General features: G+C 42.3%; 1 protein-coding gene across 1 annotated transcript in view; it reads right to left on the reverse strand.

Annotated features, from left to right (window-relative positions):
- The window catches only part of SCML4 (Scm polycomb group protein like 4), a 44963-nt gene that overhangs the window by 11122 nt on the left and 7159 nt on the right, over positions 1 to 26682 (reverse strand). Inside the window, exons 2-4 of the mRNA XM_049771202.1 lie at positions 20578 to 20707; positions 18389 to 18589; positions 15540 to 15734 (exon numbers count right to left, since the gene is read on the reverse strand). Coding sequence (XP_049627159.1) covers positions 15540 to 15734; positions 18389 to 18589; positions 20578 to 20707 — 526 coding nt within the window. The remainder of the gene's footprint in view (positions 1 to 15539; positions 15735 to 18388; positions 18590 to 20577; positions 20708 to 26682) is intronic.

A 26682-nucleotide genomic window follows, 5' to 3' on the forward strand; every position in this document is an offset into this window, starting at 1 on the left:
AGCAGCATCTGGATCATGGGTGAGAGAGGGGTGATTGGGTTCCCTCCTATTCTCCACTCTCAGCACCAATGCATAGGAAGGCCATGCATGGGTTGTTAGTGCCAACCCAGCAGAAACACAAGTGCTGATACTCCCTAGACACTACAATGAGAGATGAAGAGGCAATGTAAAGTCCAGGGGTCTGGAGAACCTGCCAAACTCATCATCAAGTAAATCAAATTTGTCTACACCTTTAAATATCAGTCTTCTAGCTAATGCAACTCTGTCTTCGTTATGTGTAGCTGAATGGTATATGTGTGCTTTGGGGCAGGAAGTGGGGAATGTTGAAAACAAACTATTATTTTAAAAACAAGAATTCTTTTTAAAGAGAAAGTCCAGATGAATTCTAGAACTAGAAAGAGTAGGGGCTCTATTTTAGTAATACTTTTTTTTTTTCCATCCCGCTCAGTCTGGATAAGGTCACATTTCTGTACCCAATCAATAAATACCCACATATCACACGTGCTATGAACATAGCTTTACATACATGTAGATAACACCCAGCTATTAACCCAAAATAAAGGCAGGCTCTCATCTTCCCCTTTCCCATAAATCTTTCCTTTGATATGTAAAAGCCCACCTAGATAGTTACTTCTCTCTCTCTCTTTCTCACACACACACACTCTCTCTCTTCTTTCTCCCTTGGTGAATTGGTATTGGTTTAACAAAGAAAGAGTTCTGCTTGGCACTGAGAGAGATACCACCAGGTATATACTGACTTCATGGTTCTCTCCTGACTGACTTAATCCATTGTGGCTACCCTACCTACTTCAGACGCATCCAACTGGGGTCAGAGATATGGTGGCTGGGGTGGTCTCTCACAAACCATGGGGATTTATTTTACACATACTCAAAGAAAATGCACTAGAATAACAAGAAACAATAGATTCTCCAGGGTTGGCCAAGGGAGAAATACATCAGGAGCTGTAGGATCCATATGTCTTTTCCATGCCAGGAACCTCTCACAATGCAGAGATTAAAAGATTAAGATCCGATTCTGCTAGAGGAGCCAGAAACTCTTCTTACAGATGGGATTGCACATGGAAGTAAATGTCATTGCATATGGGATGCAGCTAAAGCAATATCCAGAATGAATTTGAATCTGTAAATACTTACATCAAAAAAGAATACGGGCCAGAGCGATAAATAGTATAGCAGGTAGGGAACTTTTCTTGATACAACCAGGTTTGATCCCTGGCATCTCATTTGGCCCCCAGAGCACCACCAGGAATAATTCCTGAGTTCAGTAGTAACCCCTGAGTACCACTGTGTGTGTTCCAAAAAGAAACAAAAATAAATGATCTAAATGTAAATATTTCAAGCCAACTACCTAGCACTCTAGATTAAAAGAGGAGAGAGGGAATGGGGATGAAACTAAAACTAAAGCCAGTAAAAAGATGGAGATAAATATTAAAGCAAAAATTAACTGTATAACAGAAAAATAAGAAAACAAATGAAACCAAAAGCTGATTGTTTGAACAGATAAATAGAATATGTAAGGTTTGAATTAGATTGACCAAAAAAAGAGAAGTACTAGAAATAGAAAGACTAGCTAAAAATTACTAGAATCATACATAAGAACTTGTGTCATCATCAATCTGATAAAAATGTAAGGAGCAAATTAGGAATGCTATGAACTATAGGCCAATAAATTAAGTAACTTAAACAAATGGTATAGAGAAAACTACCATATTTTTTGTACCATAAGACGTACTTTCCCCACCCCAAAGATATGTCTCATAGACCAAATGCCACCTGGAGCTGAAGCCTGAGTTCAGAGGAAGAGAGCATCTAAAAACTATGTGCATCTTATGGTCAGGTGCATCTTATAGAGTGAAAAATATGGTAATACAAAGGAAACATACAACCCAAGTAAAACTATTAAAAATAAAGGAATAGTAATCAACATGTAGTCACAAAGAAGTCCCAGATCCAGAGACCTCACAGGTAAATTCTATCAAGATTTAAGTAAAAAATTAAAACCAGTTCTTTATAAACTCTTTGAGAAAAAAGTGCAATAATGAGTTAAACATGTTTTCCCCTCCCTAAAATTTATATGTAGACTATTTAACCCCCAATTAATTATATTTGGATATTTGCAAGATCTTGTAGGGCAGTCCAATAAGCACTGTTTGTTGGCCTTATGGTTATAGATAGTACAGGGTTTAAGGTACTTACTTGCCTTGCATAGCTGACCCCAATTTAAATTCTGAGACAGGAATCACTCCTGGGCACAGATCCTGAAATAGAACCTGAGCACCACTGGAAGTGACAGGCCTCCCCTCAAAAAATAACCCTCAAACAAAAACTAATAACGAAAATGGTGCTTGGAATACTAAGACACAGGGACAGTCAAAAGGCCAAGAGCTCACAAGCTCTGAGCCTCCCACTCTGTGGCAAGTATGGTGCTACCAGATACCTCCAGGATCCTGGTCTCTGTGCTCTCACCTTGATGTGTCTCTTCACTCTGGGTTGGGAGAGACCAGTAGGACCAGATCAATGTGCAGGCCACAAAGCTTTATACTAGGCTGCTTCCTGATAGAGTAAGGAAGAGAAAATGGAACATTAACCTACCCTGGTCCACACTAAACCGTTAGCAATGAAGCTACTATCATGTTCTTTTTATTGGGACCTTCAGAGTCTGGGATACTAAATCTTCTGGCATCTCCCATTGTCAGGAGCTTTGGTATGTGTGAGGAATTCACTCACAAAAGGCATCTAATAAATATTTATTAAGTAGATGTTTGGTCCAGTGGTGGCAGCAAGGCAGCCATGTCTCAAATGCTACATTAATATTCAGATTATAAAGGACTGAATATAAATGCTTTATGTATATGCATGATAAACAAGAAAAATATTTTAAATATTTATTCTGCTCATTAATTATTGTATATCCAAGTTAAATATGCCTATGGATTTTCCTAGTCTAAGATAGCAAATGCAAATAATTCATCACTCTGTATAATTGTCGGAAAATATAAAATGCAGATGGGAGATCTTTCTCTGCTTACAATGTGTAGCAACAGCAAACAGGGAACATAGATTTTATTGGTTTAAAAAATCTGCTGATGTCCGTGGGGGAGATTTAAGGTAATAAAATCCAGCTTCTGGGCTCTGATCCAACTGAATTTATCAGAAGTAACAATGACTTGAGAGAGCACCAGTACCCAGCAAGGGAGGCTGGCGATATGGATGTGTGCCAGTGGACACCCCAGGAGACTCACCCCAGGCCTGCCCTGGACAGAGTTTGAGATTCCCAGGAAGCCCGGGTATTTTATACCAGGCTGCCTCATGATGGAGTGAGGAGAAGAAAGCAGGTTTATGTATACCTCAGGGCACCACACAGTATTGATGGAGACATCTGCTCATGCCCAGTTCAAGTAGCCTCCTCCCCACAACCCATTTGCAGTAGGGATGGTGACACTTTGCACATCCAAGTGCAAAAGTGACTAATCCGGGCCCAAGAGACAACATAAGGCTTAGGGCACTTGCATTGCATGTATCTAACCCTGGGTTAGTCCTTGGCATTGCCAGAGGTCATTCCGGAACACAGAGCCCTGAGTACTCATCTGCCCAGAAAGTAATAAATCAAAATAAAAAATTATGTTTTGGTTTCTGGGCCACATCTGCCTGGGCTTAAGGCTTACTCCAGGATTGGATACTGAGTACAGAACCTCAGGTGTATAAGACCTGTACTTCAGACCACTGAACCACATCACCAGCTGAACATTATTTTCATTTCTTATTTTATTTTATTGGTGGGAGGAGATACCATCCAACTAGTGCTCAACTGACCCAGGGGCAATCCCCAGTGGTTTTCAACTGGTTAGTGGTTCAATGTGAGGATCCAAGGATATGGTGCTGCTGGGCATCTTATAGTGCCAGAGATTTTCAAGGAGATACTAGCAGCACTGGGAGCCTCCCAAGTTATACCCAGCAATGCACAGGAGGATGCATGCTCAGGAGGATCAAACTCAAGTCAGCTCAAGCCAGGGATACACCTTTTGTTTTGCTTATTTTGGTTTAGGGGTCAGACCTGACAGTGCTCAGGGGTTATTCCTGGCTCTGTACACAAGAATTACACCTGGTAATATGCAGAGGATTAAACTTAGTTTGGCTGTGTGCAAGGCAAGTGCCATTCCTGTGATACTTTCATTCTGGCCTTAGGCCAGACATGAACTTTAACCTCTGTACTATCACTTGGCCCTGAACATTATTTTTTAATAGTCACGTATTTTAGAGACATAAGTAAGATTAAACTAGCCCATTAAGCTATGGTTCTGATGCTATGGTATTGTTTATGTTGACAAAAACAGTGAAGTTTATAGAATGAATTGTGTCAGTGGTAGAGCATGTGCCTTGATTATATGAGGTTCTAGGTTCAATCTCTGGTACCACATACATGCACACATGAATGGAGAGAGAATTTACCTAAAGGAATATTTTTAAACATTTCTAGGAGGGGGGGCATTGGTGGTGGGAATGTTACACTGGTGAAGGGGGGTGTTCTGTTTATGACTGAAACCCAAGTACAATCTTGCTTGTAATCATGGTGCTTAAATAAAAAAATTATATATTAAAAAGTAAATTTTATATGTAGAATAATAGAAAAAAATTTCTATACATCTTACTGAGACATCTGAACACCAGAATGTACTGAATTAGCTGCAACCTCTTTCTTCAGATGGGGAGATGTCCAACAAAGAAAAAAGAAAAAGAGGTGTATAACCAAGCCTTTTATTTAAAAATAAAAAAACCTAACCCAAAGTCATTTTATACTTTGCTCCATTTGGTCATGTGCTTCTCATTGTCTGAGAATTCTTCCTTTCATCTAACCCCAATTTGTTTGCTTTAGTTAAAAAAAGAAGAATGCTGAATACAAACATATTCTATCACTTTATTCTATCCCAAAGTGCTAAATCATCCAACATACAGGTAGATGAATTATAGATGTGCAGAACTTGCTCCTGGCACACAGAAACTGTTAAATCCTCTCCGTAAAGTAGGAAAAAAGAAAGTGTTGGGTTTGTACTGGGAAAGAGAATCACAAGTTTCTAGTGTTGGTTGTGTGGCTACTGCTGAGTGAACAGCAGGTGGGGCCCCAGACCCGGCTCTGCTGGATTGTGTAATTTCTGTACCCGGACTCATAAATGCTCTTCCCTCTCTCTTCTCGTCTGAAATGATCTGCCTGGTCCCAGGCTCCTTGTGAGACAGGGGATCCACACCAAACTCTACTGAAGGGCATTTACTGCCTGCACTGAACACCAACTTTCTTTCCTTTATCCCTCTACCACACAACTGACCTTTATCCAAGTTGCTAATGATGCCTCTCATAAACCAGTCAGTCTTTCCTCCAGAAAAAGGATTAATCTGCTTTTTGCACCATCACAAGAATAGGCTTAAAAGAAAGGGATATGCAAAGGATATAAGGCATGTTTGAAGTTAGTAGTGTTTCCTGGATTAGGACATTTTCTGGAGTGTCAAATGGCCTTTTTTCATTAATGTTCCTTTTTCACACACACACACAGAGAGAGAGAGAGAGAGAGAGACAGAGACAGAGACAGAGACAGAGAGACAGAGAGAGAGAAACAGAGAGATGTTGTGTCAAATAAATAACGATGGGGCTGGATGGCGATGGATGGAGGCCTTTGTGCTTAGGCCCCAGCCACGTGGCTTTATCCCCCATCTAGCCGGCGAGTTCCAGGCCCAGGTGAAACGCGAAATCACTCACTCAAAGGCAGGCTTCAGGAAGCATTAACTTTATTCATGCCCTATCCACCACATGTGTGTGGCCTACTCATAACCTTTTAAGCATTCAGCCATTCTTGGCTAGCCCTGTGTCTTAACTCACTTCAGCCATCTTCCGGGCCAAAGGAAACGGCCAAAAAGGGCCGAATTCCCTCGGTCCCAGCCTTATCTACCTTTTTCAAGACCCCTCCCAGGAATGAGAGGTCTTGCAGGTAAGGTCACACCTATTATCCGGTTCCCAAGACCCCTCCCAGAAATGGGTGGGTCTCAGGTACACCACATTTCCTCCTTTTCTTAATATTTTTATGCACCAATGTAATAAAGTGAAAATTAATATACCAGCCCTTTTTAAAAACATAATATTTTTGCAAAATATACTTTATACCTGTAACCTAAAATTTTATTAATGCTTTTTTACCAAGCACTATTTTGGAACTTTTATGTTCCTATACCTTTAAACTATATTGGGGGAACCTTTTGTTCCTATACCTTTCCTATACACAAGTACAGCATAAATGCATACCATACATTTTAAAAACAGGCTAAGTACATTAAAATACACAGTAAAACATTTTGCAATTGAAAATATTAACTATGAAAGACAACAGGTCTCAGGTACACCACAGAGAGAAACAGAGAAACAGAGAGAAACAGAGAAACATGTGTGTGCCTTGTACATGTGAGCATACTCCTCCCTTTCCCATATGCCCTGGAAAACTCTCCAGCACTCTTGGCTTTCAGGATGCCTGGTACAGCCGTAAAGACTCAAGCAGGAGCACCTGAGATGAGGAGAAGAGCCAAGAACTGGAAGTGGGGAGAGGCATAGGAAGGGGAAAGTCCAGAGCTGAAGAAAGCAAAGAGAAGCAGGGACGAAAAAGCCATATGTGCAAAACCTCAGACAAACTTACTCTCTGCTATTGCTAACCAACTGTCAAGTAGGATACAAAACCCAACTGCTCACAATGAGGGTGCTTGATTGTTTTGTTTATTTTTAATTTATTAAAGCACCATGACTTACCAAGTTATTCATAGTTGAGTTTTAGCCACACTATAGTCCAGTCTCTAGTCCCACCACTGTTGTCTTTTTTTTGTGTGTGTGTGGTTTTTGGGTCACACCCGGCAGTGCTCAGGGGTTACTCCTGGCTTCATGCTCAGAAATTGCTCCTGGCAGGCACGGGAGACCATATGGAATGCCGGGATTCGAACCGATGACCTTCTGCATGAAAGGCAAACACCTTACCTCCATGCTATCTCTCCGGCCCCACTGTTGTCTTCTGCCCGAAATCAGGGTTCCTAATTTTCCTCCCACCTACTACCTATCCCCATCCTGCCACTCTGACAAGTACATTTTTGAGTTTGGTTGTGGAAGCTTGGGTCTCTTACTTTCAGTATTGTTAACTATATGGTTTGGTATACACTTCCTTTACACTACCAATGTACTCGTATCCTCCTGACCCCTGCTCTCCATTGCTTCAATCTATTTCATTAATATATACATACACATATATACTGGCATTTTTATTGCATTGCCTAATCCTCTAGAGGCCCCCAAACAAGACAAAAGTATTCTCCCATAATAACTTCTCACTTATTATACACCTATATTATATTCTTTTCTAGCATTAAACATTCCTTTCTATCTCTGATACAGAATCTCCCTCTCATACACACACTACGCATGCACACACACCCTCTACTCCCCACACATCTCCCACATCAGGCATATCTTCCTAGCTGGAGGGGCAGCTGCAGAGAGTCAACATTCCTGTAACCCCCACAGCCACAGGCTCTCAGGCTGGGGGTCAATTGCCAGCATGTCTCCCCAGCTCTGCAGATCTGAAACCCTGTCCAGGGACAAGGAGATCCAAACAGAAGATCTGTGTCCAGAGGGCTCCTTTAGTTTACAGCCTGGTGCGGCTCTCTTTAAAGTGCCGGCAACCTCACAGATTCCTTGTCCAGCAACTCAGATTAGAGCAGGAAGCAATGCCACAGGTTCGATAACACTGTTGCTTGAATAGCATCGGATTAACGATTACCAGAGGCTGTGCCAGGTGTTGCCACCTAAGGTGCCTAGCTGTTTGGCTTTGGAATTCAAAGAAAGAAACCAGCAGGGAGAGAAGCCCAAAGAGGGAAAGGAGCAGCGACGAAGTCCCCTGCCCCCAAACAATAACATGTTCCTAGAATTGCTGCTCCGCCCTGCTCAGAGTCAGAGACACAGGAGATTGTTTGACCTACCTGGATGGGTGGCTGTCTCACTGTCACCAGCAGCCTCTGGTAGCTGCCCCTTTCTTGTTGCACTTGCTCAGTGCTGCTGAGAGAGTCAGAAGGGAGCTAGCTCCCTTGCTTGGAAGAAACTAGCAGCCTTCCTCCCTTTCGCTGCCTTTCACTGAGGCTTCTGTGAAGGTTTGCAGACTCTTTCTCAGGCTCAGTCCCGCCCCTTGTTCTTACTCAGATAAGCTCATCTCGTTTTACCCTGGTCCTAGCCTTCCTGGTTCAAAGGGCACCAGGCTCAGCAGTGAGGAGGCACAGCCTTTCCTTCACTTCAATCACAATTTCCATTATCTTGGTCCCTGGCCAGTATAGATTTTTGCTCTTGAAGCTTGTCTCTCTGCTCAGACCCCTCTGCCCTCAGAAGCAACCTCAGTGACTCATCTCTGGTCCATGGAAGTGCATTTATCTTGTTTCTCTCCTAATGAGATGCATGGAAACCAACCATTGTTTTACCACTTGACCTCTTGGATTCCTCCCCCACTGTATCCCCTAGTTGGTTGTAGTTTTGTTCTAAGCTTATGGGTAGGTTTCCTCTGTGGAATTTTTGCTAAAAGCCAGTCCCTCTGATCTGGTGGTCTTGCAGCAGTGCTAATATTGTCTTGCTTGGGCACTCCCAAGATAAGGAAAAAGTAAAGGTAGAGATGACTTTCTACAGCTGTGACTGATTCTTCCATAGTCCTCATGCAGGAGAAACTTGAAAGTTGGGGCCAGGGATATGGCTCAGGTGACAAAACCTCTGCTTTGCATGTAGGGGGGTCTCAAGTTCAATCTCTGCACTGCACAGCCACCAAGCACCTGCAAGAATAACTCCTGAGCACCGCAGTAGTAATAGTGGGGTTCATCAGAAGAGGTTTTGCGCAAGTTTCTGGTCCTGAGTGAATACCCTGTCTTTCAGACACATGGAACTTTCTAACACTGCACACCAGCACAGCAAGCTGCAGGAGGTACTCTGTGATAACTGAGGGGAAGGAAACCCTTTGACCAATGAATGTGCTTGGGCATGGGTTCCCCCCTCCTCCCCTCAGCAGCTCAGGAGACTCAGCCTGGGAGCCAGTGGGGGGGGGAAGGGGCGGGCAGCATAACTCTAGATTCAAGGAAGCTATGAGAGAATAATTGTGCCCTTAAGTCACTTGTTTGGGGGAGTGGCTTATTTAAGGAGTCTGATAACCAAAACAGATGGAGGGCTATTTGGTTTCTGTGAACTCTGTTCACATTGGAAATAGTCATGATAAACTCAGCAGCACCTGGGATGTATCTGTCTCTACAGCAGCAACATCATACCTTGTCTCATTGTCTGCTGAGAATTTGTGGGATTATTTTGTTCATTAGTGGTTTTGTTGATTATGGGTAGGACCCAGAAAACCACCCCCAAATAGAATAGAGGGTTCTGGGGGTTATCTAGAAGCTTCCTGAGCTTCAAAGTGGTATCACTTCTGCTTAGCATGACTTATTTCCACTCTGGCTCTGATGGTGATCTTTTAATAATGGTGTGGATGTCCAGATATTACCTTAAGGTCCAATATAGCATAGGGTGTTAGTGCAAGGGAATAAGCTATAGGGGAGTGTTGGGAGCCTTTAGTCACAGCTATAGTAGGTCCTGATGGTTTGACAGTGGCTTCATGCCATGTCCTTGGTCATTGTCTCTGTGCTCTCTGCACTGACAGATAAATCAAAGAACATAGTCCCATTTCCTTGGATTTCCTCTGTGTAGCTGACCCAGATATCCCCAGCACTATCTGGCCAGCTACACAGGGATGGTGAGATTGATGTGTAAGGAGTCAATTAGAAGTTGGTTAGTGTTCTGAAAACCAGTAGTCATTTTCCACTGGATTATTCCACTGGAGAGAGGGCACAAGGTAGCTTTTCAGAGAATTTCTGGAGCATCCTTTATAAGAAGGAAGTATGCCTTTGGTCTCCCCATTCACAGACCCTTTCTTATCCATACTTCCTCAGAAGGAGCTCTTCCTCCAGAGGCCAGTACAATGGTTAGGGCACTTGTCCTGCATGCTGCCAACCCGGGTTTGATCACCAGCATGCCATATGTTTCCCTGAGCAGCATCAGTAGTATTCCCTGAATGCAGAACCAGGACTAAGCCCTGAGCACTGCCAGGTATGGTCTAAAAACAAGCAAGCAGATAAAAAAAAACAATATATAGAAAAACACAGGGGTCTCTCAAATAGTGGAATAGCCCCTTGTGACACCCTACAGCAGTCGTCTTTGTCACACATCCTGGGCATTGGAATCCTCAATTCATAAAGTGATTTCCCTGTGATCTTGATAAGGAGTGTATTTCCTTAATTTTATTGTGTTTTATTTTAAAATATGTCCAAATCAGGGCTAAAGAGATAGTACAGATGTTAAGGTGCTTGCCTTGCATCTCACCACCCCGAATTCAAATCTTGGCACTGCATTTGGTCTTTGAGCACTCCCTCTGAGCACTCCCTAGGTCACTCCTGAATACAGAGTCAACAGTAATTCCTGAATACAACTGTGTGGAGCTCTAAGACAAACAAATTAAATGTATCAAATAAGTCAACAGGATTCAACATTATGGTCTGTGTTCTAACAGATAAGCCATGTTTGGGTGACAGCTGGTCCAACTGAACGGCAGGACTGACAGTCTTGGTCTCAAACAACACTAGTACAGAGAATTCACAGGGGCAGAAGGTGCAGAGATTACCACTTGCCTTATATGCTGCCAATACAGGTTCAATTCACCCAATACTGTATGTGGTCCCCCAAGCACACCAAGAGTGATCCTAGAGTATAGAATGAAGAGTAAGCCCTGGTACAGTCATGTGTCAACCCTCCAAAACCCCCCAAGTAGGAATTCTATTTTCCAAAGTGAGTGCAGGCCTCCATAGAAGTCTAAAGGTTGGTTTTCCCTAGACCAGGAGAAAGATCACTTGGAGAGAAGGTTGATATTTCAAAGATCTCAGAAAGTGACTTGGAAGAAGTGTACTCCCTGTCCTTACAGGGTTCTTTAGTCTTAGAATTTACCTTTTCCACCAGGAGATCCTTCTCTGGGGTCTTGGGCCACTTTAGTATTTGTCAATCTAAGGCAGCCCTTGACACTCTAGCCATGACACTCAGGAAAAATCAGAGAGGTCATGTGACTCTGACTCTTGAATTTCCAGGGTTCCCCAAGAGCCCTCCTAAGTGGAGACCAGTAACAGGAGATTAGTACCACCCAGACAACAATTTTCACTTCTAATAGTTTTGGCATTTCTAAATTATTTTCATCATCATCTACACCTGATGCTCCTGTTGGTTCTTCAGTTACCAGATTCTCTACCTGAGAGAGAGTTTCTTAATCCCACACATCTTGAACTTGAACATATCTCTAGATGGGATTTGTGGTTAATGGGTCTTTGCAGGCCACTGAGCTTTTACCTTTCTTAGAAAGGTAAAATATAATATTAAATTAATATAATTTAATAGAAATTAAACCTTGGTTTAGTTGTATATACTTTCAGGGCCACAGAGAATGAATCGCTACAACCTGCTGCTATCAGATATTGGAATTTAAAATCATGTCTTCCTCACATTCTCCAGTTTTAAGCATAAGTATTCTACTTCCTTTGATGGTCCCTAATGCACACTGTCTGGTCCTCGGGTCAGGCATGCATCTAGATGTGCTCTGTGTGATACCAATCCCACAACTCTCCTATTCTGATGCCTTGGTGGCAGTATAGGCCCTGGTTCAAATGCGCTCACAGCCCCACAATCTTGCTGAAGAATAGTGTGGTCCTGTAGGTACATAGGAAATCCAGAATCAACAGACAGCCCCCTTTTTCTTTTCTCATAGAAAAACATATGTCTTATTTGCTATGATGGCAGAAAAGATGATGCAGTTATAAATTGTCTAAAAACAATAGTAGTATGTTGCTTAAGAGGACATTTATAAAGCAATGGTAAAGAAATGATGTCTTTCTCTAAAGGTGACTTTCTAGACTATTGAGAAAGAATTGGGGTGAGAAGACTGCACCTGATGTGCGAAATATACAACACTCCTTTCTGCAAGACTACAGACATGGAGGTTGCTTTGTTTGGAACCACTTGTTTTACAAATAAAACAGAAGTTATTAGAAAGCTTGTGGAGATAACTGGCATCATTGATAACTTCTATGCCTGCCAAGCCAATAAAGAAGGATCCCAGTTCCCTTTCAGGAGGAGAAACCTGTGTTAGTCAAGGGAAGACAGGTGTCAGATCCCTAACTCTGAATAACCTTCATGGAAAAGACTGGAACTTCTTTCAGCATGGTGAGCTTGGATAGGGATCTAACATGGTGGAAACCAAGGCAAGAGTGACCTGAGAGATCTCTCAAGGTGAGCTGTCAGAGGCTCTTGGTACAGCATGTTAATATGAAACTCTTTTACATTCCCTTGTGGCTAAAGCTGCAAGGCACTTTATACCTGCATGAGATATGCATGTCTTGCTAAGGACTTGATGAAAAGATCTCAAGTGACTACCCAGATTCAGCCAAAGGCACTATAGGAATAAAAAAGTGGTCAGCTAGAAAAGGTTTTGTGGAGAGGATTATTTAGCATGTCTCCCAATGGCTTCAGCATGGCCCTGTGAGTAGCTTAGTATCAGTGCTTCAAACTTGAGAGACACCATGTATTATTGTTTGCTTCCCACAAGAAATATGAAAGTCTGGCTTTTGGATTTGACTTGGACAGTGAATAGAGAGAGGTTCCTGCAGGAATCTACCTACAAACCAAGTTTATTTGGGCAAAGTATAGTGATTGTTTCTCAGAGACCAGAAAGCATAGGAAAAGCATTGGGAAGAGAGGTCACCTGAGATCCCTTCCACAGGCAGGTCTGGATACATGAAAAGACCTCAGTAGAAAGAAGCCAAGAGTTGCCCCCCCCCCCTAGTTCCCAGAAGGCTTTGAAAGGAGTAGAATGATATGCTAAGAAAAGTTACATGCCAAGGGAAGTGCTGGTGAGAGATGGTGGGATCTCCAAAGGATGGAGAAGCCAATACACAGGAGGATAAGCAAACTTAAAACTTTGCCATCTTGGGGCCAGTGTGATAGTATACAGAAAGTAAACTCGCCTTGCTTGTTGCTGATCCTGATTTGATTCCAGCATCCCACATGTTACCTGAGAGCAGCACTAGGAGCAATTTCTCAGTGCAGAGCCAGAAATAACCTTTGAGCATTGCTCAGTGTGGTCCCCAAACCAATACCGGTAAATAATTCAGCTACCTCTTACCTCTCCTCCATTCCCTACTCTAAATATAGACAATATTATCTAGAAAGGCAGGAGGGAAAAAACACAAGGTTTGGGGTCATGGAGTGGGTAAGGAGAGGAGCCACCATACCTACCTTTATGGGGTTAAGACATATGCCCAAATAAATATGCTCAAGCAGGGATGAGGAGAAGCTAGGTATCAGAAGATAATCTAAACACTAATTATTACATTGATCCAAACACATTCACTGTTGACTTGAAAGGCTCTGATACGAAAAAGGTGTCCACAAAAGTTGAGTGAAGTGTCTTAAATTTCACCCAGGGACAAGCTCATAAGAAGTAAGCTCATAGGAAAAAATTGTTTTATTGGTTGATTTATTATGTATTGCCCAGAATTGAACCCAGGGCAGTGAGCAATTCAAGGCAAGTATTATATTGCTAAATTACCTCTTCCTTCATTACAGGGTAATGTAAAGAAATGGAGACAAGAATTACGTAGTTTTATGGTTATGTCAAAGAGGTCATGGCTTGTTCAGTGAAATAATGATCCAAGCATTTGAGAAGCAAGATCAAGCTATTCTGTTAGTCTCATTACAAGATTCATTAGAAGATACATTAGCTTTAGAATATGTTTCTGAACCAGTGGAGGTTGAAGGGGACAGATTCAAAGACTTTCAGAACAAGGAGAAAGATTATATACCAGCAATTCCAGCCCCTCATTTGACACAGAAAATAAAGGCCCGACTTTTCCAACCCCCCCCCCCCAATACACACATCAGAAAACACATAGGGACATATAGAGTCAGCCATGACAACTATATTTAATCATATTCATTCCTCCATTAAGGTCAAATTTCTGCCCATTTCCCAGTTCTCAGAAAGGTTGAAGTTGTAGACCTGATAGCACCTGAGAAGCTCCAAGCTAAGATTCTGGCTTTACCTTTCTCAGTTATCCTTCTAGACTTAAGACAGTCATCCCAGAGACTGGAGAGATAGTGCAGTAGGCAGGATGCTTACCTAGGTCACAGCTGATCTGAGTTCAATCTCTGACACCCTTATAGCCCCCCAAGCCCACAGGAGTGATTGGAACTCTAATAACCAACCAAACAAAAGAAATAGCCACTCTTTTTTGTTGTTTATTTTTGGTTTGTTAGTGGTGCTCAAGGGCCTAATTCTGGTTCTGCACTCAAGAAGTCATTTCTGGTGGGCTCAGAGGACTAACTGGGGTGCTGGAAATTGAACTTGGGTCATCTGTAGGCAAAGCAAGTGCTCTACCCACAGTACTATCTCTCCAACCTGTGAGATATAGTTATGCTTTTTATGTGTCCTTCTATGAAATGGTCTTAGTCTGTAAGTACATACCAGTGGATGTATCCATTTTTTTTTTATTATTCACAGTAATGACTCTATTCCTCAACTACTTCTAATATATCCTATCCCAAGACAAGCTCTTGTATGGTGTTTTGAACAAAAGGCTAAGCAAATGTTTACAGAAGGAGATAATGACTACATCAAAATTTCTGCTTGTAGGTCTTTAATAAATCAATACCATGTCTTCTAAAAAAGAACAAAGGGAACTTTTTGACCATCAGTTGGATTGTAGATTCCAGAACTCAAAGTCATGCTCTACTGTCTGCAAATGGGGGAAGGAGAACCCTTGATTAGGCTCTTGCCTCGTGCAATCAACGATGTGGCAATTTTCCCCATATGTACTTGCCACCCTTCATATAGATCACTTCCCTGTGCTGTGATATTCTGAGATAGAAGGCGACTTAGGAGTGAAATCAATGTGTTTTTTTGAGAAGAAAGAAAACACTCACTCTGGAACACATATCTGAAGTGGCCTGATCCAGTCCCTCTCATCACCCACAATTACACCCTATAATGAACATCTGAGGCCTCTGGGAGTCAGGCCCAAGGCCTTGAATTTTCTTCTGAATTTCTTAATTCCTTCATTTAATAGTCCTTCAACTACTCAGAAGTGATGAATAAATGTTTAAGAGTCTTAGTTGGGGGCATTAAAATAAAAATGGTTCGTTGTGTAAGACCATGTATATTAATTGAACTCTGAAGATTGAACTCCAAAAGTTGTAATAAAGGACTTCCTTCAACTGTTAAACTTTGGGACTACCTTTGGTACTGCCAGCCCAGATGGCTCCCTTGGGAACCCAGACATACAGCCCCCCAGACCTCCAGCAAGCACATTTGAGGTGCTGTGGTGGCCCTTCAGAGTCATAGGAGACCCAAGACTGGTGGGAGATGCCCCTGGAGGAAGCTTACCTGATTTCATCCTGCCTTCCTCCTCCATCTGGGCTTGTTGAGAAGCTCTACAGCCCCTGGGAAAGGGCTGGTGGCTGAAGAGGTCATCACACAAGAGGCTCCGGCACAGCTTGGTGAGGAATCGGAGTACATAGCCCAGGCTGTTCACCACAGGGAGACTCCGCAGATGCTGCTTCCCATCAAAGCTCGCAGAGACTGAAAGACCAGAGAAACAGCCACTGAGAACCTGTTCTGTAAGGGATTTATCTCTGCTTTTGTTTAACAAGCTTTACTGAAGGGTCAACTGCATCTGTTCCAGAATCTCATGGAAGTGTTACAAGGTGATTAAAATGTCAGGGCTCTTGAGGTGCCTGAGCTCTGAGAGATCCTCAGTCTAGAGTTGATTTCAATGATCCTAGCATCTGGTCTGGGAAAGTGTTTGTGAAATGTCCCTTACTATGGAAGTGGTCTAGTGTTTTTTCCATGATGGCAGGAGCCCTGGGCTTGGGGGGAGAGAAACACCAAGGGGAAGTGCTCTTATCTCATCAGATCAGGGGTTCATGTTGTCCCTTTGGCCTTCACTACCCACTAAGGCACTTGAGTCATGTTTCTCTCCTATATTCTTTAGAAACAAGTCCCTAAGTCCTGTCACCTCCAAGGACACTGATGGGGGAATTAAGTTCCACTTCCTGGATAGGTAAAGAGTCTATATATCTTATCTATTCTTCTGTAAGGAGGATTTGTCCTTTCTCTGTGCTTATATATATATATATATATATATTGGTTATTGGGCCACACCCAGTGATGCTCAGGGGTTACTCCTGGCTATGAGCTCAGAAATCACTCCTGGCTTTGGGGACCATATGGGACGCCCATGATCCGTCATAGGCTAGAGTGGGCAAGGCAGACGCCTTACTGCTTGTGCCCCTGCTCAGGCCCCTCTGTGATCATATTCATTCAATCTTTATTTTATTTTATTTTTGGTTGTTGGGTCACACCCAACAGCGCTCAGGGGTTACTCCTGGCTCTATGCTCAGAAATCGCTCCTGGCAGGCTGAGGGGACCATATGGGAAGCCGGGATTCGAACCACCAACCTTCTGCATGAAAGCCAAATGCCTTACCTCCATGCTATCTCTCCGGCCCCTCAATCTTTTATTAGTAGTGGTATAAGCTCAAATATATTTATTTTTAAACCATGAGCTATCTAGTACTGTACTATTTATTTGGTTAATCAAATTGTTCCAGTTTTTATCTCAGGTGCTTTCAGATGAACTCTTATATCACTATGCCATGTTCTCCCTTCTGGCAGGGGACATTTCCAAAGCAATATTGAGAAGGCCTGTAGGAATCTTCTCCCTGGCCACAAAGAGGCCATGTACATGATCTAAGGAAAGCCACACATTGGTGTCAGGACATCTTTCTAGGGCTAGAGAGATAGTACAATGATTATAGTTCTTGACTTGCAAGTAGTCAACCCCAGTTTAATCCTCTGCACCACATTTCCCTGAGCACCACAGGTGCGATCCCTGAACACAGAGCCAGGAGTAAACCCTAAGCACTGCTGGGTGTTGCCCAATACTTCCCCCACACACAACTCATCTTGTCAATGCCTGAGGTTCGTGGGTGAAGGGCAGGTGGTAACTACCTTTGTTTAGTGAGCCTTCATTCACATATAGCCTTGCAGGTAAGAATCCACAGTAGGTAGGGCCACCAAACTTGTCTTTTACGTCTGTGGCCTCTGGCTCACCTTCAAGAAGCTCTAGTATCAGGGCTGGAACTAAAGGAAGGAAATGGCAGGAAGGGGAGAAGGGATTTCTATGACCCCAAGGCATTGTTCACAGAAACAAATCTGAGGTTTGGTGTTGAGACCAGGGACTTTCCTCATCACCCTGCAAGGGAATCAAGTCCAAGAGAAAAAGAACAGATTAAAGGAACAGTATGGAAGGATGGCCATACTCAAGGAGACATTGAAGAGACATTTACAAGGAGTACAGGAGCAAGTTACAGGGATATCCTGGTCTGGATGTGGGGGAAAAGCTATCCAAACAGACAGAAAGGCAGGTAGAATGGTGGAATAAAGGAAAGACTTGGAGGAAGAAAAGCACAGAGGCACCAAAGTGGTAACTGTGTAGAGTACATGAAACCCCAAATGCATTTTGGACAGTTCACAGAGGAATCTGGGAGGGTCTTAAAGGATGGGATTTTTCTTTTCTTTCCTTTTGCTGTCCTTTTCTTTTTCCTCCCTCCTTTCTTTCTTCCTTCTCTTCCTCCTTTTTTCCTCCCTCCCTCCCTCCCTTTCTTCCTTCCTTCCTTCCTTCCTTCCTTCCATCCTTCCTTCCTTCCTTCCTTCCTTCCTTCCTTCCTTCCTTCCTTCCTTCCTTCCTTCCTTCCTTCCTTCCTTCCTTTATATTAATTTTTGCCATACCTGCCAGTACATGCAAGGCATGTACCTGTGGTTCTATTGCTCCGGCCCCAGAATGGGATTTCCCTGCAAGTGATAGAGTTGTCTTAAAGGGTTGAGAGGTGAGCAGAGGCATGACATGACATTTTTATCAAGAGTCAAGTGTGGTTGCCTGGGATAGTGAAAGAAAAGCACTGGGTGTAGTTGAAACATTAGATTTAGAGGACTGATGGATGGCTGGGAAAGGAGGAGGAAAAGAAATGTCAATTAAGGGCTAGGATTCCATGCCCAACTGTCTTGTTCAAGTCTGAAAGCATCTGCTCTTGGAGCCCCAAGACAATCAGTGAGCCCATGAGCTCATTAGAGACACTGGAGCCTGTCCCATGGAAGATGACCTGGCCATAGTCACCACCATCTGCTAAGGTTCAGAGATACTGAGGCCCACTTCATAGCATCCCCTGGACATACCTGACATCATCTCACCACCATAACCCTGCTTGACCAGGGAGAAGACCAGTTTCTGCTGGTGGGCACAGTCAATACAGGCCTGCACTGCCTGCTGCAGGACTGCTGATGGCCGCTCAGGCCCAAAGTGTTCTGGGAGCTGCTGTACCTTCCTCTGTGCCAGGTAGGGCCCTGCGTTGGCCTGTTTGTTGATGTAGAGGCAGACTGTGGAAACAAAGAAGAAAACCCTTAGCTCCTAGCATGACAGGCCTGCTTGTGGGCTTTGATCTGGGCAAAGTTGGAAAGAGCCTTGGGCCAGAGCAATAATACAGTGGATAGAGTGCTTTCCTTGCATGTGGCTGACCTGGGTTTGATCTCTGGCATCCCTGAGCACCTCCAGGAGTTATTCCTGAGTGCAGAGCCAGGTGTAACTTCTGGGTGTGGCCCCCAAATAAATAAACAAAAAGCTTATAAGGACCAAAGTGTACCCTACTCTTTCCAAATTAAAAGGTCAAAGAATGTTGGGGCCTCAGGCCGGAGAGATAGCATCTTGGTAGGGCATTTGCCTTGCAAGCAGCCTTTCAGGACAAATGGTGGTTCGAATCCCAGCATTCCTTATGGTGCCCTGTATCTGCCAGGAACAATTTCTGAGCGGAGAGCCAGGAGTAGGAGTAACCCCTGAGCACTGCCAGGTGTGGCCCAAAAACCAGAAGAGAGAGAGAGAGAGAGAGAGAGAGAGAGAGAGAGAGAGAGAGAGAGAGAGAGAGAGAGAGAGAGAGAGAGAGAGAGAGAGAGAGAGAGAGTTGGGGCCTGAGCAATAGTATATCAAGTGATATACTTTCCTTGCAAGTGGCCTTCCGGTACCACCAGCGTAATTCCTGAGTGCATAGCCAGGAGTAACCTCTGAACCCCTGAGCACCACCAGGTGTTGCTCCTCTCAAAAGAGAATATAAAAAGTGTTGGTACATTTAGTGAGTACATATTGCTTTTGAGTAAAAGCCTCTAGTCGAGGTGGGGGTGAAAAGAGGGGCTGGGCTCCCTGAAGGAGGGAGACAGGTACCCTGACAATGGGCATGATGTTGGGGTTAAGATAGGGATGAGGGCCCGGAGAGGTAGCACAGTGGCGTTTGCCTTGCAAGCAGCCGATCCAGGACCAAAGGTGGTTGGTTCGAATCCCGGTGTCCCATATGGTCCCCCGTGCCTGCCAGGAGCTATTTCTGAGCAGACAGTCAGGAGTCACCCCTGAGGATTGCCGGGTGTGGCCCAAAAACCAAAAAAAAAAAAGAAATAGGGATGAGCCATTATTACAATATTATAGACCAAAAATTATTGGAAATTTTGTAATACAAAAAGAAGGAAAAAGTTAAAATTATGTCAACAATTTTAATATTAAAAATCTAAAGAATGGGGTCAGTGTGATAGCACAGCTCAGGGCATTTGCCTTGCACGCAGCTGACCTGGGATGGACCCCAGTTCGATTCCCGGCATCCCATATGGTCCCCTGAGCCTGCCAGGAGCAATTTCTGAATGCAGAGCCAGCAGTAACCCCTGAGCGCCACCCCGGGTGTAGCCCAAAAAACAAAAAACCAAAAAAAAAAGAAGAATCTAAAGAATGAAAAGCACATTTCTTTTCAAGCTTAATAGATTTTTTTTCTGATTACAGAGGATACATTTTTTGTATAAACATAACAAATAGAAATCAGCAGGGAAAAAATAACAATATCTAAATACTTAATAGAATTAAAACTTGGATCTCCAGCATTGCATATTGAAACTGCCAGAAGTGATCCCTGAGCATAGTCAAGTGTAAGTCCTGAGCACTCCTGGATGTGGCCCAAACTGCCCCCCATTTTAAAAAGAATTAAATTGGGAGAACCAGAGAAATAGTACAGGGGCTAAGGTGCTTGCCGTGCACACACTCAACCCCAGTTCAATCCACTGCACCACATATGGTCACTCTAAGCTCCACCTTAGGAATTTATTCATAAGCTCAGGGTCAGGAGTAAAGCCTGAGAACTGTAGGAAATGGGCAATCTCACAAATGAATTAAAAGAGGATAGAGTTAACAGCCACAACTTTCAGGACTTTGTCTCAAGTGGGTCTCATCTTCACCTGTTTATGTGACTCCCTGGTTTACCTGGCTTTTACAGTATATACCAAGTGTTGGATGATGAGAGATCCCCATGGCCTTAGAGTCCTTCCAGCACACCTACCTGTGAGAGTCTGTGGGACAGTCAGACTGGGGATGGTGGCTGCATCCTGAGGGATGGAGCTGAGGTCAGGCTCAGGGGTACTCCTTGGAGGTGAAAGAGCCCGGGGAGTTATAAGAGCCTGAGTCTTGAGCTGAATAAGAGAGGCCAACAGTCAATGAAAATCTAGAAATGCTTCTCAAACCTCCCCAGAACCTCTCCTGGATATCAGTTATCCCTGCTTCTTCACCCATGCTGCTGCATCTTTCTATTGGAATGTTTGGAGTATTGAACTTCAGATTCAAGTTCATATTCAAGAATTATGTTGGGAGGTCACAGTAAAGGAGTAGTTTATAACCAGCCTTCCAGTAATATCCGGTAAATGACTGTTTCAATTGTGGGAGCACAGAGGAGTATGAGTAGGGGAAGCTCAGAAACTCTCTGAATATAGGATGTAGGCACTTTGGAAAGTGGGTAGCTCCACACCCGAGTCACTGATCTCAGTGACCATGAAACTCTTCAGTCTCTACTCACACTAGATCTTTAGTGTGATATTCACATTCATCTCTAGACCCTGCTGGCAAAGGCAGAAGCCACTAATAAGTTCAGTGTTCATTTCCCATAGTAGAACTTGTCAAACTAACCTGAGTATAAACAAAAGCACATGATCTGATAGTAAAAACTAGTTGCCTTAAAAGACTGTCTAAAAGCTAAAAATCTTGGTATTATGAAGCCCAAATCTTGGTGTTATGAAGGTAACTGGTTGGTGATGCCAATAGCAACAAGTCACTCTCCATATCAAGGTGTGATGGACATGTTTCTAATTTTAGCAATAGATAATCAATAATGATGAAGTCAGCCATTCCACCTGAGTATTGCTGACCTAAATTTATTCCCTAATCAAGACCAATTATGTATGAGCAGAAGAGAATTAAAAAATGTAGGGCATTTGCCTTGCATGTGGCTGACCTGATCCCCAGCATCTCACATGGTCCTGAGTCCACTAAGAGTAATTCCTGAGTGCAGAGTCAGAAGACCCCTGAGCATCACTGCATGTGCCTCCCAAAATCAAAAGACCAATTAGGTTCATCTCTGGGAGTAAGATCCATCAGCACATTTTAAAGATACTACGGTTATTCCAAGATACAGTAAGGCAGAGAAAAATGGTTCAGTACCTTCCAGTTTAAAGTGCAAACAATTAGGGGTAAGAGTGATAGCACAGTGGTAGAGCATTTGCTTTGCATACAGCTGACCCTTGACAAATCCGGGTTCAGTTCCTGGCATCCCATATATCCCTAGCCTGCCAGGAGTGATAAACCAGGAGTAACCCCTGAGAACTGCTGAGTGAGGCTCCAAAACCTAAATAAATAAATAAATAAAAGTGTTTTTTTAAATAAAAGTGTTTTTTTAAAAGGTGCAAACAATTACTAGGGGGTCGCATTAAAATATAGATTTTGATTCAGGAGTTCTGGAGTAGGGCCTGAGATTCTTGATTCCTAATGGTCTTCCAGGTATTACTGAGGCTTCTGGATCATGGATCACACTATGTAGCATAGCTGCAGGCTCTATTAATATCAGGCAGTCTCCATGTATATCATAACTAGTTTCCTAGATTTTAGGGCAACATACTAATGATAATGATAGTAAAATAGTATCCCTACTGATACCATTCTGCATTCATTGAATTATCCATTCAGCAAATGGGTATGGAATACTTATTTCAAACCATTGTTTCAGCTGCTGGAACAAAACAGACAGAAACCAATAACCTTCCCAGTAAATAAGTGTATGAGCACTACAACTAAAATGTGAAATACTCTACAAGTACTATAGAGTACTTACAAGCACAATTCATGAGCAAATGACTATGAGCACCAAGTGTGTGTACAGTCCCATATTTTGGCAACAATACTGGTAAATCAGAAATGGAAGGAGAATGATTTCAAATGCTTGCCTTAGTGTGAGTCTATTGAGAAAGAGTCAGTCAATGAACGGAATTATAGACGGTTAGACAATGCCTTACACGTGGCTGCAAATGCAACCCTGGTTTAAATCACATATAATCCCCAGAGCCTACCAGGCATGATCACTGAGTGCAGTCAAGGAGTAAGGTCTATACACCATTGGGTATGGCCAAAAACAAAAACAAAAACAAAACAAAACAAAACAAAAAAACAAATAAAAAATTTGACCTGTAATGAGATGTCATTTCACACCCAGTAGGATGGCTACTATCAAATTAAAAAATTTTAATTTCTCTACAAAGTAGTAGAGAAACCAAATTTCTGATCATGGGAATATAAAATGGTGCAGCTGCTATAGAAAATAGCATGGCATGTTATCAAACAATTAAAAGTAGAACTAGGGCCCGGAGAGATAGCACAGCGGCGTTTGCCTTGCAAGCAGCCAATCCAGGACCAAAGGTGGTTGGTTCGAATCCCGATGTCCCATATGGTCCCCCGTGCCTGCCAGGAGCTATTTCTGAGCAGACAGCCAGGAGTAGCCCCTGAGCAAAAAAATCCAAAAAAAAAAAAAAAAAGTAGAACTACCTAGCAATTCTACTTCTGTCTTTTATCTGAGAATTTGAAACAGAATCATAAAGAGATTGTTGTATGCTTTTTCATATCAAGTCACTGTGGAAACAATTACTAATGTTTGTTAACATGTGGCTGAAAAAACAAAATTGGATCCACAGTCACCCAAGGAAATATTATTCAGTTTTAAAAAGAAATCTTTAAGAAAATGATGATACATGTTACAGCCTGAGTGAAAGGAGAACATAATGTTAATGAAGCATGCTAGTGACAAAAAGTCAAAGAATGAATGATGCTCTTTACATGAACTATCAGGAGTAGCTTACTTCTTAGAAACAGGGAAATGGAGATTATCTCTCTGGGACAGTAAGTTGGGGGTAATTTGGAGAGATTATTTGGTAGGTAGAGTTTTATTATTATTAATTGTTATTTTTAATATTTAAATTATTTTTTGTTCTCAAGATGAAGGGAATAAACAATGTTTTCATGCTGATGGAGATAATCCAGTGGAGTTAGGAGGTAAAATTTGTGATAAGTGGGTGTGGAGAAATGTTGGCATCTCTGGACATGTGAGTAAGTGAGAAGGAATGAGACACTAAATAGGGAGCCTATGACCTCAGAGAAGAACATAAGCTTTTCCCCCTATATAGGAAGTAAGGCAGAATATGGAGTTAGGAGGTGACTGGATGGTGAGATGGAGGCAGCAAGGAGTAATTTATAAATGTAATTAAAAAATAAAAAAAAAACTAGGAATGAGCAGGGAAGCAGCTGTGATTCAATCACCATAACTTGGGGGCAGTTTTCTCATCTACTACGTAATCCAAGGGCACAGTCCTGCCTGTTCTCTGAGGCACCAAGGGTACCCCTGATGGCCTTCCCAGGAATGACACCCACTCTGCATATTTTGGGGTAAAGGCATTGGTGGTGGCTTAGACCATGACAAATACGTGGGAGGTATATGGAGAGAATGATGTAAGTGATGAACATAAACAGCCAGCTCACAGAGATATATGGTTAAATCCTAAACTAGAGGCTAAATACCTTCTGAACTCCAATATACAAATAATGGGGAAAACTTGAAATTAGAAAGTTGCTATCCTACCCTCCCCAGCCCTGCAAATCACACAAAGATCCTTGTAATCTTACCTGAGAAAAGTAGTGGAGGTGAGGATGACAATAGTGATAGTGTGGTAGTGGTGGGATGGTTAAGACATCGTCAGGCACTGTCTACCATTCATGCAAACCTAATAATTATTCTAACATCTAAAACCTGCCTACTGGTTTCATACTTATATATTTATAAAATATGACCATGGACTCACCTGCAATGAAGTGCTATACTTAAAATTAGCTACCACCTCTGCCCATCATTTCTTTCTGGGCAAAGCAATTCAAAGGACTAAAATAAATTAATTGGCTACAACAAAAATACTTCTAGAACAACTTCTAGGGCATTGAATTAAGTAATTTTGTACAAAAATGAGGGGTATGCTCTCGCACCCATCAAATCGTGGACTGTTGCATGATATCGGATTCAGCTGCAGCAAAACCCCCAGCTCAAAGACATTACAGGACTCTGAAATGCAGCAAATCATATCTTAAACTCTAGATCAAAACCTGCAATACGAAAAAGTGCCTTGGCTTTCACTCCCCACATGAATATCTCAGAAGACCTAATTGAGAGGCCTAAATTGCCTATGTAAGCTTAATACCTTTATAATAATGCACCTTAAGATATGTATTCCTAAACATACAGATAGCCTCCCCCATCACTTTCTTTTTTCAAATACCTTTTTTATCCTTTTTTTTCTCAACTTACTTTTTTTTTTACCTCAGTTTTATCTATATGTTCTATTTTTTATATATACATATTTTCTCTATCCTCACCAGATTTGGTGCTACTGGGTACAAAATCCAAGAAAACGTCTTGCCTGGGTTAAAAGCTCAGACCACACCACAGATACTGTATGTGTAGCCTGTCATCCTTACCCGGAATAGCACCAGCAATACAAAAGGACACCATACGTTTTTGTATAGGCACAGTAAATAAGGGGAAATCATGGTCTCACGCAAGATCTTATCTTCTAAGGATAAGAACTCACACTTTTTTACACAAGGGTGCCTCCCATCCTGGACATATGTCACATGGATACAACTCAGACTCCATGACATTGGACAGTGCTAGTTCATTCTCAAATCCCAGATCCCAGACATAGAACTGAAACAACTCCCTGCAACAACACCTGGAACTAAACTCTGTTGGGAGATATACTTGTGCCAGTGTTAATTATGACAACGAGGACAGCGAGAAAATGGCAACTTGGCCTAAGGACAGGAGGTCCTATCACATCACCTAACACTAAGTGGAAATCAGAAGATATATCGTCCTTTAAACTATGAAAAATAAGAGCACTAACTACAGAAAACTGACTTTGACAACCGTGACTGGGCAGAACTTACCTTGAGACCATTAAGGAAAACCCTACCCTAGGCTATAGCTCAGGTCTCTTACAAAAATCAAGATTTCTTAGTACAAAGGCCTAATTCTGACAACAGAGACTGAGCAGAACCTTTGGAACCATAATTTCCTAGACTTTGGCTTAGGGAACAAGCAAAAACATGGAGCACATGATACAGAAAACTGAACACACCAACAATGTTGGAACAGAACCTCTAGAACCTTAAAGACTCTATCCTAGGCTTTGTCCTAGGACCTGCACAAATACCAAGATTGCTTGCTACAGGTGGCCTGATTTTCTCATCCACAACCGAGAGGAAAGGTTCCTGGCACCACAAAAAACAAACAAACAAACAAACGAACAAAAACCCTGGGATATGGCAATGAGAAGGAATGGAGCCAGTGGTTCTTCCCATGACAATATGCTTCAAGAGTAGAGAAACCCTGCATCTCTTAGGCCACAGGAATTCCCTTTTCTTCTCTTTTTTCTTCCACTTTTTTCTTTCTTTTTCACTCTTGTAGATATTATTCGGTGATTTTTTTCTTCTTTATTTATTATTTATTTTTTTTAGTAGTTGACACCAAATTTTTTCTTCTCTTTTCCTTAACCTTTTTATCTCCAACAGAATAGCATAACTTGAATCATTCAGCCTCATAAATTGAAGGGGGGAAAGGATGATACCAGGACCAGTCATATAAACATGTAGTATAAACAAAAAATGACCAGACTGGAACACCAAACAGAATAGATACCCAACCTACAACAGGCTGTAAAGTGGAGATCAGTTACACTATTATTCTGGGGAGGGGGGGCGGTAAAGGAGTGAGATATGGGAGACATGCTGGGAACAGAAGTGGAGGGAGGACAACATTGGTGGTGGGAATGCCCTTCATTCATTGTTACTATGTACCTTAAATAATTTTGTGTAATGAACTTCAGTCACAATAAAAATTTAAAAAAAATGAGGGGTATGTTAACCCTTAAAATATTCACTGGGAAGAGAATAAATCACTTGATGGGTATAACATTCTGAAATCTCTATCTCATTGCTTTATATATAGAATTATTTTTTGGTTTTGTTTTTGGTCACACCTAGCAGTGCTCAGGGTTTACTCCTGGCTCTACACTCAAAAATC

This window comes from Suncus etruscus, chromosome 4, assembly GCF_024139225.1.
Source record: "Suncus etruscus isolate mSunEtr1 chromosome 4, mSunEtr1.pri.cur, whole genome shotgun sequence".
Classification (NCBI taxonomy): Eukaryota; Metazoa; Chordata; class Mammalia; order Eulipotyphla; family Soricidae; genus Suncus; species Suncus etruscus.